The following is a 14876-nucleotide window of genomic DNA, read 5'->3' as shown; positions in this document are numbered from 1 at the left end:
TTCTGGGAGAATAAAAGCAAATATAGAAACTGAAGCCCATCAAAGTGAAGTTACACACTTAGGACTAGAATGAAAGGTCCAATGTTTCATATATCTTAAGAAAAGACCAAACAGAATTTGCTATCATCACACTATGTGTTTGTTGATGGGAAATTATTATAAGTTATGACCAGAGCTATGCAAGTATACAGGTTTCCAGGTTTTGACAGAAAAACGGAAACTGACAAATAACAAGCACAGTACCTTGCACATGGTAGGTGATCACTGTAACTGCTTCATAAAGATCTGAAATGAATTAAATGTCAGCTGGTCTGCACAGCACTGTGGATGATGCATTTTAAAAACCAGGCAATTCAGTGGTTTCCATGACCTTATTTCAAATTATGGTTTCAAACAAAACACAAATGTCTTATGGAGACAGTTTTGTCATTTAGGATTTTTCTAAGAACTGGGAAAGAGATATTAAAGGCAGAGATCTTTTACCAATCCAAGGTAGGGAACAAACAACTAATTTTATTAATGATGGAAACACTGGAGCAGTGATTAGGTCAGTGAATCTGGATGAAATAAAGAGCTCACTCACTGCAGAAGCTGACAGCCCAAACTAGATGCTTTTCCAGAGAAAGACATATTTGTCATTTATGCTTCAACTGTCTGTCCTCGAGAGAAATGGTCCTCAAAGTGTGGTCCCTTTCAAGAGCTCTGCAAGTTCAAAGTTATTTTTATAGTAACAGTACCTTTTTCACTCTCATTCTCTTACAAGAGTACAAGGAGTTCTCTAGAGGCTACATGACGTGTTGTGAGGTCACTGTTCTGACAGCTTATAGAATATGTGAAAAAGAATTGAGACCAGCTGTCCTCAGTTAAGCCAGAGACTGGAATTTGCAGAAACAGGAAACAATGCAACTCTTCCCACTAGTTTTTTGGTTTGAAAAAGTTATTTTTCATAAAACATGTTGGTATACAATGGCTTATTATTTTTAATGAATAAATACACAAACATTAACAAAATCTTAGACTGGGTTTCTAATACAATTAATATTGATAGATATAAATCATATAATCAAAAGCTCTTTAGAGTCATCAATAATTTTTAAAAGTATAAATGAGTCATGAGACCAAAAAGTTTGAGAACTATTGCCCTGGAATCTTTACTGAATTGCACTGGAACTACCTGCTCATTCTTTCCCAACAGCCTACAAATGTTTTGAGAACAGGAAAGAACCCTCCCCTGTTCATCTCAATATAGCCCCAGTATGAACTATAGTCCTTTGTTGTTTGCAAATTAAACGAAAAAGTCTTATCATATACATAACATCAAAAATTTAAATTCAAGATCCAAATAATAAATACAGTGACTCGAGTACGTGTCTCCTAAAAATGACAGATGAGAAGGTAAGCAGACTCTGAAGTTGTTCCCTACTTTACATATTGATTTCTACAGCTAAGAGAAACAACACAATGCCATTAATGGCTTGTGGAATTGGTTTTATTGCTTGATAATGACCCTACATTTATTTATATGGGCCAGGTGTCAGAAAAACTGGAGAAGAATCTGGAAAAGTAGAAATATAATTGATGTATTAGGGTGGCCAGATTATAGATGAATATTTCCTTTCTAATTTCATTTGCTGTTGCTGATTAACATTGCTTGTGTAATAAACATATTTTGTCTGGTAGAGCTCTGGACTGTAAGGAAAAAATAAAAGAACTCCTCCTTTGTTTGCAGAGATGAAATAACCAAAGGAGAGTGAGGGGCTAGGGTGGACATTTACCACCAATTTCTCTTCTCAAACAAGCAAGCACATATAGTTCTAATGTAGGAATCTGAAGGAGGCTCAATTCTTTCTAAAGTCCAATAATGTACTTGGAAAACACCAATGGGAAAACCATTTACACCTCATTTTCTTAAAAAGTTAAAACCATGCACATAATAAACACTAGAGCATCTTCTTTTAAAGAAAGAATAAAAATTATTCAGGACAATGCTACAGTATTTTCCACAGGAAAGTATATTTGTTCATTCCTTCCTTCATTCAAAAACCACTCATTTTGGTAAACAAATAAAACATTTGATACCCTCCACATGTAAAGGCTTTGTGGTAGACATATTTGTAGAAGAAACAAATGAATCAGATATGTGCCCGATTATTAAGAAGCTTATATTTTAGTAGGGTTCACTGTAATGCACATAAATAAGACAAAATCAAAAAGTGGTGAAAATTACGAATTATTATGGGTATGACTGGCATTAGAACATTTAGACAAACCATCTGTTTCATATGTGTTATATGATCAATATTCCTAACACTCAATGCCTCACACAGGGGAGATAAAATATAGTCACACATGTATGCTGACATATGTGTATGTAAATAAAAACTAAAAAGACCCTCTGAATGTATAATTTGTAATAAAGAACCAGCCTTATGGTTAGTACCAAAGAACATTCAAGATGACAGATGTGATATTTTTGAAAAAACAAGGAACTGGTACTGCACATAATAATAGTGATAAACCACAGTAAGTTATAACAGTTCTAAGCCATAATAGAAAAGCTGTAATAAGACATTGCTTTAAGCTAGTTTGGATTTAACTACCTCAATTTGTGTCCATAAAACCAGCTTCCACAACCTGTTTTTATTGGACAGGATTCAGTGAATATTCCTATAATCCTGTGCTATCAGTATGTGAACATGAATGTAAGTGCCCTAAGACAATAGTCTTCAGACTGGGGTACACCTACCCCGAAGGTACACAAAGACTTTCCAGCAGTATAAGCATGGAAAACTTTAAAGGAATCAACGTCTACATCCACAATTCACACAAATATACTTTCCAAAACTGATCTGCCAGAAAAAGTGCTTGTGCTCTCAGTTCTGCAACAATCCTTTCAAAACAGTCTTCCAACTTAAAATTTTACCAAATGCATCTTCCTGGGATGGAAACTTCTCTGGAGCACAGCACAGACAAAGGGACAACTATAGAAAGACTTACTCCTGAGAGAGTCCCACGAGAGCAGAGCAGCAACAGCTTCAGAACCACTGGAGGAAGCAGTGCTTGTTTCTTCATCTGGGAACAACTCAGGGCAAGCTGTTGTGCCTCATCTCTTTTAGGAGTGAAATGATTGCCAAAGAGATACGTATTTACACATTTACTTAAGTTGAAAAATGAAGTCAGACTATCCCCGAATGTCTGATTTAGGTGACTGGTTTTCCAATGGTGACTTTTAGATTATATAGCAAATATTAATATATATCTTCTGCAGTTATTTAAACCTCGATTAGAAATTTGTAGATGGCAGCTTTAAAATGTGTGAAGAGGCACTTAGTTTTTAACAATCTTTTTAGAACAAACTATCAGAAAGACGAATTAAGAAAAACAGTCCCATTTTACAATAACAGCAAAACAAATAAAATACTTAGAAATAAGTTTAACCAAGGAGGTAAAAGATCTGCACAGTGAAAACTGTGAAACACTGATTAAATAAACTGAAGAAGACATCGAAATAAATAAATGGGAATAAACAGAAAGATATTCCATGTTCACAGATTGGAAGAATGAATAATACTTTCCAAAGCAATCTACAGATTCAGTGTAATCTCTATCAAAATCCCTATGGCATTTTTCACAGAAATACAAAAAACAATCCTAAAATACATATGTAAGCACAAAAGACCCTGAATAGCCAAAGCTATCTTGAGAAAGAAAAACAAAGCTGGGGGCATCATCATCCTTGATTTCAAACTATATCACAAAGCTACAGCAATCAAAACAGTATAGTGTTTGCATAAAAAGCAGACACAGAGATCTACGGAACAGAAAAGAGAGCCCCCCCCCAAAAAATCCCAATATGGCCAATTAATTTTCAACAAAGGAGCCAAGAATATACAGTAGGGAAAGGATCTCTTCAATAAATGGTTCTGAAGAAACTCTATATTCACATATAAAAGATTAAACTGGACCACTATCTTACATTACACACAAAAATCAACTGGAAATGGATTAAAGATTTGGGCGTAAGACCTGAAACTATAAAACTCCTAGAAGAAAACATAGTGGGTAATCTCCTCCCCTGTCTTAGCAATGCTTTTTGAATTTTATGCCAAAAGCAAAGGAGATAAAAGACCTGTACTCCAAAACTATAAAAGATTAACGGGAGAAATAGAAGATGACACAAAAAAAGGAAAGAGATATTCGTGCTTATGGATTGGAAGAACCAATATTATTACAAAGTCCTTACTACTAACAACAATCTACAGATTTAATGCAATCCCTATCACAATACCAACATTTTTCACAGAACTAGAACAAATAATACCACAATTTGTATGGAGCCACATAAGACCCTGAATAGCCAAAGCAATCTTGAGAAATAACAGAGTTGGGGGTATCACAATCCCAGATTCCAAGATCTACTACAAAGCTGTAGTAATCAAAACAGTATGGCACGGGCACAAAAACAGACAGGCATATCAGTGGAACAGAATAGGCCAAGAAAAAACCCTATACTTATATGGTCAATTAATCTATGACAAAGGAGGCAAAATACACAATGGAGAAAAGGCAGTCTCTTCAATAAATGGTGCTGGGAAAACTGGACCGTTCTCTTACACCATACACAAAAATGAACTCAAAATGGATTAAAGACCTAAATGTGAGACATGAAACCATAAAACTCCTAGAAGAAAACATGGGTAGTAATTTCTCTGATATCAGCCATAAAATATTTTTCTAGATATATCTCCTCAGGCAAGGGAAGAAAAAGCAAAAATAAACAATGAAACGCCATCAAACTAAAAAGCTTCTACACAGCAAGGAAACTGTCAACAAAACAAAAAGGTAACCTATGGAATAGGAGAATATACTTGCAAATGATATATCCTATAAGGGGTTAATATCCAAAATACATAAGGAACTCCTACAACTCAATAGCACAAAACCAAATAAATTAAAAAAATGGGCAAAGAACCTGAATAGACATTTTCCCAAAGAAGACATACATATGGCTAACAGGTACCTGAAAAGGTGCTTGACATCACTAGTCATCAGGGAAATGAAAATGCAAACCACAATGAAATATCACCTCACATCTTATCTACTGTCAAAAAGACAAGAGGTAACAAATATTAGCAAGGATGTGAAGAAAAGGGAACTCCTGTACACTGTTGGTGGGAATGTAAATGGGTACAGTCACTATGGAACACAATATGGAGGTTCTTCAAGAAATCTTTAAAAACTACCATATGATCTAGCAATCCCACTTCTCGGTATATATCCAAAGGTAATGAAATCACTATCCCTGAAGAGATAGCTCAACTCTCATGTTCACTGCAGCATTATTCACAATAGGCAAAGTATGGAAGCAACTGAAATGTCTACAACAGATGAATAAAGAAAATGTGATGTGATATATATATATGATATGTATATCATATATATATGATGGAATATTATTCAGCCTTAAAAAAGAAGGAAATCCTGCTATTTGCAACAACACAGAGAACCCGGAGGGCATTATGTTAAGTGAAATAAGCCAGACAGACAAAGACAAATACTGCATGGTATCACTTATATGTGGGATCAAAGAAAAAAAAGAAAAGGCTGATCTTTATGTAAATAGAAAGCAGAGAGGTGGTTGCCGGGGTGGGGGTGGGGCAGGAAACAGGAAGAGGATGGAAAAAGGGTACAAACTTTCAGTTAAAGATGAGTAAGGTCTGTGGATCTAATATATAACATGGTGACTACAGTTGATAATCCTGTATTGTATAAGTGAAATGTGCTAAGAGAGTAGAACTTCAGCATTCTCGCACACACAAAAGGTGAATATGTGAGGTGACGGATATGTTAACTTGGTGGGAATCTTTTCACAATTCATATATATATATATATCAAATCATCATGTTGTTTAATTTATATATCTTACAGTTTTGTCAATTATATCTCAACAAGCTGAGAAAAGGTAGATAATATTTGCTAAAGGAAGTGCTATGACTACTCTTTATATGAACAAACTAGTTGTACAATTTAGTAAAATTATTTTAGGAGACTGAAGAGCAAACATTTGGAAACTGCTGCTCTATGAGATATGAACTAAAAAGAATGCAAGCACACTGATTAAGAGAATTTTTCTTTAGGTTGATAGTTTCTCCAACACAGAGAATGTTTCTTGAAAAAAACACTGTGTGTAGACCAGGTTGAGTATTGTAATAGTTTGTGTTCTTTGCTGGAGAGGCAGTGTGGCATTGGGCTTTGCACCTTCCTGACCTTTCTGAGCTTCAATTTTCATGGCTGTAAAATAGAGATTATAATCCCAAAACCTATAAGTTTACCATGTGAATTAGAGCCAACAGATGCAGACTTACTTCAGTGCTTGGCAGTACCTCATCGACACTAAAAAAGAATGGTGGTTATAGTATAGTCTCCTGCATATAAAGCTTTGGGCTGGGTCAGGAAAATCACAAACTGGAACTCAAATTATTTACTGCCCTTTTTAGGTGAAAATTCAGCTACTCATACACTACCTGTGATATGTATCTTGAGTCATTTTTTCCAGTAGTGTGGACAAGTTTTAGCTAATTTAGTCTTGGTCTCCTACCTGATGTTCTCTGTGAAAAAACTGGATGGCCCTGTAGGTCAGGAGTAGAAGCTATGTCCACAAATTGGGATATAATCAATAATGAATAACTGGCTGAATTAATATTCAGTCATAATACTGTTTTTGCAGAACATGTAAATAATAAAGCCTTGCTACCCATAGTCAGTCCTGGCATCACCAGGGAGCTTCATATAATGCAAAATTTGAGGCCCATCCCCATCTACTGAATTGGCAGCTGAAATTTAACAAGATTCCTAGGTGATTCAAATGCACCTTAAACTGAGAAGCACTGGTAAAGAACGGCCATTTGCAGGGAAGATATAATCACCAGGTATTACGTGTAACTCAGGTGGGAACTTTCAGATGTACCTGCTTAACTAAAGCTGAGTAAGGCAAAATGATGGAGAGTCTGACTCTAAAGATAGACTGAAAATATAAATGTCCATAAGCACACACACTCACTGTTCTCAACTAGGGGTGATTTCATGCCCCAGTCACTGGGCAACAAATGTCTAGAGACATTTTTGTTTGTCACAAATGGGGAGAGGAGGGCTGCAACTGGCACCTAGTGAGCTGACACCAAAGATGCTGCTCAACATCTTACAATGCACAGCACAGCCACCCACAACAAAGAATCATTTGACTCAAAACGCCAATAGTGCTGAGGTTAGAGAAACCCCTAGCACAGATTATGCAAACATCCCTATATAAAGGTGTGTTAATTGGATCTATTCATGAAAAAAGGAGCAATAATTTGACTACACAGCCCTGAGGGGATGAATTTTGTATCTGGGCATTCTGCATCTCAAGGTCTATGCAGCTTTCAAGACTATATATACCCTGGTTAAAAGCTGTCAAAATAATTTATGTGCTTTTGCTAGCAAACCCAGTCAATGACAATCTGTATTAGCCTATAAGATCAGTCAGCATCACTGCCTAAAACCTGTTACTAAGCAAAGAAAAATAATGGAGACAGAAAATTAAGGTACTATTTCATTTAAAACCCAATCCAACTGAAGAAGAAAGCAGGCATAGACCCTCAATTCCATACCCTCCTTACCAAAAGATACCAACAGTCTATACCTTCATTTTCCACATCCACAATCCCTTGTCTGCAATTTAAAAAATCTAAGAACTATGCAATATTCTTTTCCAAACTGTGGCTGAACTTCTTCTCTGAACTCATCATCTAGCAGCAAAGCCTGAACAGAGGTGAAGCTATTCATTATTTTAATTATCCCACTTAGCATAACTATTCACATGGTTCACTGCAGAAGTATTTAGAGGTTTGCTTAGGAGGTGGTGCCACAGGCCTTGCTGGAGCTGTTATATATGACATATGCTCCTTATTGCCTTTCTAAAATTTGAAAAACTGTAAGTTTGAAGACACTCAGCTTCAAAAGTTTTGGATACATGATCGTGGACCTCAAATGACTAAAATACAATTAACGGCAAATATTTGCTGAAAGCATTCATATACATTTGAAAAAAGAAAAGACACACACACACACACACACACACACACACACACACACATACACAAATCCCTGCATTAGTAATTAGCAGTATGACAATCAGTTTCCTTATTTAGGGCACTGTGTATGAGCCAGGCTTGCAGCTTCAAATCCTATAAGGACCTGCTAACTTTCCATAGAAATGCCTTTCTTCAAGTCCATAAACTAACCTCAAACTCAACCTTCTTGATACAAGGCAAGAAATAGTGAATGATTTAGGGTAAGCCCTTTGACTATACCAAAAGTGCTAATTCCAATTCAGTAGTATTAATCAGCTTCCCTCTCTCTCTCTCTCTCTCTCTCTCTCACACACACACACACACACACAAACATACACAGTGTGTAACAGCATTACAGCACCCAACTGGCTCTGAGAAGGTTCTGTCAGGGCCTTTCTCCTATCCTCAGTTCTCACTGGTTGCTGGCCCTAAGCTCCTGAGTTGATGGTTGGGAGTATGACTCTTTTCTGCATATAAACTCCTATTTTCCTCCCTGACAGGCCTTACCTGACTAGCCTGTTGACTTATGGTGTGCTTATGGGACTGGCAGGGAAATAGCAAGTTGTTAGGAAACAAGTAGCAAGGAATTGCTGAGAGCAAATGTACTCAAATTATCAGTTTTATGTGCCTCCCTTGTAGTATTGGGGCTTGGGAACAGAAGGGGATGCCAGCTGATTTCCAGAAACCATCAAAGATACATGACCTTGCAACCATGATGAAAAAGATGCATCATGCTTACTGCCAAAAACAATGAACACAATGGAAACAATTTAAACTTCTTCACAGTCTTTTTTTGCCAGTTACAGCTCTGCCACGATTCACTAATCACCATTCTATTTTTATGCTTTTTTCATTTCACTGCAAAATAATCTTCCCTTTTTTATATCCTAAGAAAATATATGTCCTTCTGAAAATGAAATAGCACATGGTATTATTTAATAAGTTGCAAACAAATCCTGAAAAGTTTTTGTGAAACTGTTCTCTAATAAAACTCTAAGAACTGTGATGTAAAAAGGGGAAAATATTTCACTGCAGTTATGCTCAGCGCATTGTTAAATATGATTCTAATGCTAAAGCGGGAGGAAGAAGCACTTTGCCAAAGTTTCTGTAACTATTTCACCACAAAGCAGTTTGCCTGTGGACATATCTACCAGTGGGTTGTGAAGTCTCATGACCATTCAGGAAGGAGACACCATCTTTCTCTTCTCAGGTGTCTCAAATAGGGAGTGGGAAAGGGCCAGAAGCCATGGGCAAGCCTCTTCCCAAGACTGTAGACGAGATCATCATCAACCTCACCCCAGCATCCAGCTCAGCTTCTTTAGAATTTCACAGGCTGCAGCCCTCAGACCAGCCTCCTGTCAGGTTCTCTAAATGAAAAAATAAAAGTGGATCCTCCCCACAAAAAAAAAAAAAAAAAAAAAGGGAAATCTTACATCATACAATTATTTTAGACATGTTCCTCTTATGTAGCATAATTAAGGAAAAGAGCAGATTAGGATCTCAAGAAAGACTTTTCCAAGAAGACTCTTCCAAATTAGTTTCCTTCTAAAATGTCCTTACAAATCCTTAAACAACTTTCAAAAATAAAGTTTAATGGCAAGAATTAAAGACATGCATTGGATAATTAATTCATAGAAAAGATATAGTAAAACATTATAAACTGTCTATGCTTGATCAGAAAACAAACTTTTCACCCATGACATGTCCTTTAGTTCAGTTCTCCAGGGATTCCATTCTATTTTAGCTTCTGTATAACAATACTGCAAAGCTGTAATTACATCCTCTATAATCAGCCCATTCCCAATGTAATTAAGAGTGCCACAAATTTAAAACTATGACCTCACTGCTGAGGAGAAAAGTGTGTGGAAGAGATCATTTATATTACATGTAAAATGACATCCTGTTATGCCAACAAATTTAAAACGTAAAAGAAAAAACTAACATTATAATAGAATCTTCATTTATAAGGGAACTATTATGTTCCTGATAGTTTTTCCTCCATCATTTCTAGCATCTGACACTAATCAATAAACTCTCTCCTATCAAATCCTGTGCTCTTGCAGTATGTTATGAAAACTCTAAACCCCTTCAGATGCCTCTCAGTTCCCCTCATTCAACTGCCAGTCACCATGGGGATAAAGATATATGTGAGGTGAGTGATTCCTGGCACAAAGTTATGCTAGTGTAAACCAAGTTTTAATTGGTAGAAAGGCCCATCAGTGAAGTGTATAACTTCCAAGCAATGTGAATAAAATTTTATCTCAATTAAGAATCAAGAAATTGAGCACCAAGCTTAATGTGCCACATATTATAATTGTTCAAGCAAAACTTTTTATAAATGTAACCACAGCCACATTCATAAGGACAACAGGAATAACCAACACTTACCAAATGCTTACTATGTGCCAGCACTATGAGAATCTTAGAAGAATTATCTCATTTAATTTTCACAAACGGCCACTGAGATAATACAATTATTGCCTACATTTTTCATATCAGGAAACTGAAGCTCAAGGACATTAAATAACTGCCTAGGTTAATTAGCTGGTAGAGTAGGGCCAGTATTGAAGCCAGGTCACCTTGAAACTCTGTTCTTACAGCTTTCAGGCTAGACTGTCTACTGGTTCTGTTACACAAGCAATTTAAACCAACTATTTTTACGTTTGCTCTTCCACTAAGGCTCCTGGTGAACTACAACTATTACCAATCAACAAGGGGTGGGGGGAGAGGGAGTAGTGAAAGCAAAAAAGCAAGATAACTATTTAACAAGATTCTCCTCTCCAATCAAATTCAGGAATTCCTTTCCATATTCTGTATAGCTGATCAATCTTTTTAAATTACACAAATGTTTAATCACAGCTGATAAGTTACTAAAGCACCAATCACAAAATAGAATGCACTCTTGTATTTTTCAGATTAAAAAAGCTGATTGACCAAGAAACCAAGTCCCAGGAGAAGAAGGAGCAAGAAAAGGAAAAGAGGGTCACCGCCCTGAAAGAGGAGCTGACCAAACTGAAGTCTTTTGCTTTGATGGTGGTGGATGAACAACAAAGGCTGACGGCACAGCTTGCCCTTCAAAGAGAGAAAATCCAAGACCTAACCACAAGTGCAAAGGAAACACATGCTAAACTAGCCCTCGCTGAAACCCGAGTTCAGGAAGAAGAGCAGAAGGCAACCAGACTAGAGAAAGAACTGCAGACACAGACCACAAAGTTTCACCAGAAGCAAGAAACAATTATGGCAAAGCTCACCAATGAAGACAGCCAAAATCGCCAGCTTCGACAAAAGCTGGCAGCACTCAGCCGGCAAATTGATGAGTTAGAAGAGACAAACAGGTCTTTACGAAAAGCAGAAGAGGAGCTGCAAGATATAAAAGAAAAAATCAACAAGGGAGAATATGGAAACTGCGGTATCATGGCTGAGGTGGAGGAGCTCAGGAAACGTGTCCTAGAAATGGAAGGGAAGGATGAAGAACTCATAAAAATGGAGGAGCAGTGCAGAGATCTCAATAAGAGGCTCGAAAAGGAAACATCACAGAGTAAAGACTTCAAACTCGAGGTTGAAAAACTCAATAAAAGGATTATGGCTCTGGACAAATTAGAAGATGCCTTCAACAAAAGCAAACAAGAATGTTACTCTCTGAAATGCAATTTAGAAAAAGAAAGGACGACCACAAAGCAGTTGTCTCAAGAACTGGAGAGTTTAAAAGTAAGGATCAAAGAGCTAGAAGCCATTGAAAGTCGTCTGGAAAAGACAGAATTCACCCTAAAAGAGGATTTAACTAAACTGAAAACGTTGACTGTGATGCTGGTAGATGAAAGGAAAACAATGAGTGAAAAATTAAAGCAAACTGAAGATAAGTTACAAGCTGCTTCTTCTCAGCTTCAAATGGAGCAAAATAAAGTGACAACAGTTACTGAGAAGTTAATTGAGGAAACAAAAAGGGCACTGAAGTCCAAAACTGATGTGGAAGAAAAAATGTACAGTGTCACCAAGGAGAGAGACGATCTAAAGAACAAACTGAAAGCAGAAGAAGAGAAAGGAAATGATCTCCTGTCCAAAGTTAATATGTTGAAAAATAGGCTTCAATCACTGGAAGCAACTGAGAAAGACTTCCTAAAAAACAAATTAAATCAAGATTCTAGTAAGTCCACAACAGCATTACACCAAGAAAACAATAAGATTAAAGAGCTCTCTCAAGAAGTGGAAAGATTGAGACTGAAGTTAAAGGATATGAAAGCCATTGAGGATGACCTTATGAAAACAGAAGATGAGTATGAGACTCTAGAACGAAGGTATGCTAATGAACGAGATAAAGCTCAATTTTTATCTGAAGAGCTGGAACATGTTAAAATGGAACTTGACAAGTATAAGTTAGCAGAAAAAACAGAGTCCAGCCATGAACAATGGCTTTTCAAAAGGCTTCAAGAAGAAGAAGCTAAATCAGGGCACCTCTCAAGAGAAGTGGACGCACTGAAAGAGAAAATTCATGAATACATGGCAACAGAGGACCTGATATGTCATCTCCAAGGAGATCATTCAGTTCTGCAAAAGAAACTCAATCAACAAGAAAACAGGAACAGAGATTTAGGAAGAGAGATTGAAAACCTCACTAAAGAGTTAGAGAGGTACCGGCATTTTAGTAAGAGCCTCCGGCCTAGTCTCAATGGAAGAATCATCTCTGACCCTCAAGTATTTTCTAAAGAAGTTCAGACAGAAGTAGCAGACAATGAGCCGCCCGATTACAAGAGTCTCATTCCTCTGGAACGAGCAGTCATCAATGGTCAGTTGTATGAGGAGAGTGAGGACCACGATGAGGACCCTAATGACGACGAATCCGTGCTGTCCTTCAAATGCAATTCATCTACTCCCTGTCCTGTTAACAGGAAACTATGGATTCCGTGGATGAAATCTAAGGAGACCCATCCTCAGAATGGAAAAAGACAAACTAAACCCAATGGCAACTTCATGCAACCTGGAGATCTAGTCCTAAGCCACACGCCTGGGCAACCACTTCATATAAAAGTTACTCCAGACCATGTCCAAAACACGGCCACTCTTGAAATCACAAGTCCGACTGCAGAGAGTCCTCACTCTTACACAAGCACTGCAGTGATACCAAACTGTGGCACCCCAAAGCAAAGGATAACCATCCTCCAAAATGCCTCCATAACACCAGTGAAATCCAAAACTTCTGCTGAAGGCCTCATGAATTTAGAGCAAAGCATGTCCCCAATTACCATGGCAACCTTTGCCAGAGCGCAGACTCCAGAGTCTTGTGGTTCTATAACTCCGGAAAGGACAATGTCACCTATTCAGGTTTTGGCTGTGACTGGTTCAGCAGGCTCTCCTGAGCAGGGACGTTCCCCAGAGCCGATAGAAATCAGTGCCAAGCATGCGATTTTCAGAGTCTCCCCTGACCGACAGTCATCATGGCAGTTTCAGCGTTCAAACAGCAACAGTTCAAGTGTGATAACTACTGAGGATAATAAAATCCACATTCACTTAGGAAGCCCTTACATGCAAGCTGTAGCCAGCCCCGTGAGACCTGCCAGCCCTTCAACACCACCACAGGATAACCGAACTCAAGGCTTAACTAATGGGGCACTAAACAAAACAACCAATAAAGTCACCAGCAGTATTACTATTACACCAACAGCCACATCTCTTCCTCGACAATCACAAATTACAGTAAGTAATATATATAACTGACGACTCTCACCCTCATCCAGTCTATAGTGATGTTATTGCAAGGAACTCAGTCCTTTTTAATTATCCCTCCACATCCCCCAAAAGACTGACTGAACTTGTACTTTGGGAAGGTTTGTGCATGAACTATCCAGGAGTATCTGAAACTAACTGTTGCCTGCAATAGTCATATTAAGTGTGCACTTACTGTATATCTTTTCATTTACATACCTGTATGGAAAATATTTAGTCTGCACTTGTATAAATACATCTTAATGTATTTCATTTTCCATAACTCACATTAATTTCACTGCAACTTGTCTTGATGAAATACTTTAACATTTTAAAGCAGTAAATAATTTGTTATTTTTACCATTGCTTGCTGAATTTTTTTTTGGTCATTTTGTGTTATATTTTTGCATGTATAATAGAATTTTACTTCCTGTTCATAAGGTCTATTAATTCTTTCTTAAAAACAAGTAGGACGTACTTCCCACTTCCAATTTATAGTCAACTTCTGATTACATGTTTTTAGAGGAAGAGGAAGTGGTTCATATAAATAAAATTTATGTCTCTTTGATTTTAAAGTGAACTGTAAGTTCTCTCAGGAGCTAACTTAACTTCCTGCTTGAGATGTACCTCAGTATCCCTGGTGCCCAGCAAAGTGCTTAGCACATATTGAGAACCTAATAAATGTTTACTGACACTAAGTTAATAAAATAATATTAAATAATTTGCTTTTAGAAGCACATATGAGCTGAAAGTAAAAGGCTTTGAAATGTGACAGGAAGCCAGAAAAAGCACATTTGAAAACACAAGTTACCTCGACAATCAAGAGTTGACTGTATTTCTACTACAGGTGAAAACCCCCATAAAACATATGTATCATCCAAACCTAAAATCAGCCACTATGATACATGCTCTTGAACACTGCTTCAAAGCAAAAATGTCATTCTTGTTTTTCTTTCCTATCTGGATCCCAAAATAGTTTGGATTATTTAAGGTAGGTGTTTCCTACCTTGCTTGTAAATCGGCTACATTCAGAAGCTTACAATGTAATTGCATTTCCCCGCCCCC

The 14876-nt window shown here is 37.2% G+C and overlaps 2 protein-coding genes across 5 annotated transcripts in view; one reads left to right on the top strand and one right to left on the bottom strand.

Moving 5' to 3' along the window:
* FILIP1L (filamin A interacting protein 1 like) overlaps positions 1–14171 on the top strand; it is a 30990-nt gene extending 16819 nt beyond the window's left edge. For both annotated transcript variants that reach the window (XM_040621145.1, XM_008701999.2), the window contains exon 2: positions 11027–14171. In XM_040621145.1, coding sequence (XP_040477079.1) covers positions 11142–13823 — 2682 coding nt within the window. In that variant the 5' untranslated portion in view covers positions 11027–11141 and the 3' untranslated portion in view covers positions 13824–14171. The remainder of the gene's footprint in view (positions 1–11026) is intronic.
* CMSS1 (cms1 ribosomal small subunit homolog) overlaps positions 1–14876 on the bottom strand; it is a 392506-nt gene that overhangs the window by 352048 nt on the left and 25582 nt on the right. The gene's annotated exons all lie outside the window — the stretch shown is intronic.

This window comes from Ursus maritimus, unplaced genomic scaffold (genome assembly GCF_017311325.1).
Source record: "Ursus maritimus isolate PB19 unplaced genomic scaffold, ASM1731132v1 scaffold_4, whole genome shotgun sequence".
Taxonomy (NCBI): Eukaryota; Metazoa; Chordata; class Mammalia; order Carnivora; family Ursidae; genus Ursus; species Ursus maritimus.
The sequence above is the reverse complement of the archived record's forward strand: the minus strand, read 5'-3'. Positions and strand labels throughout refer to the sequence as shown.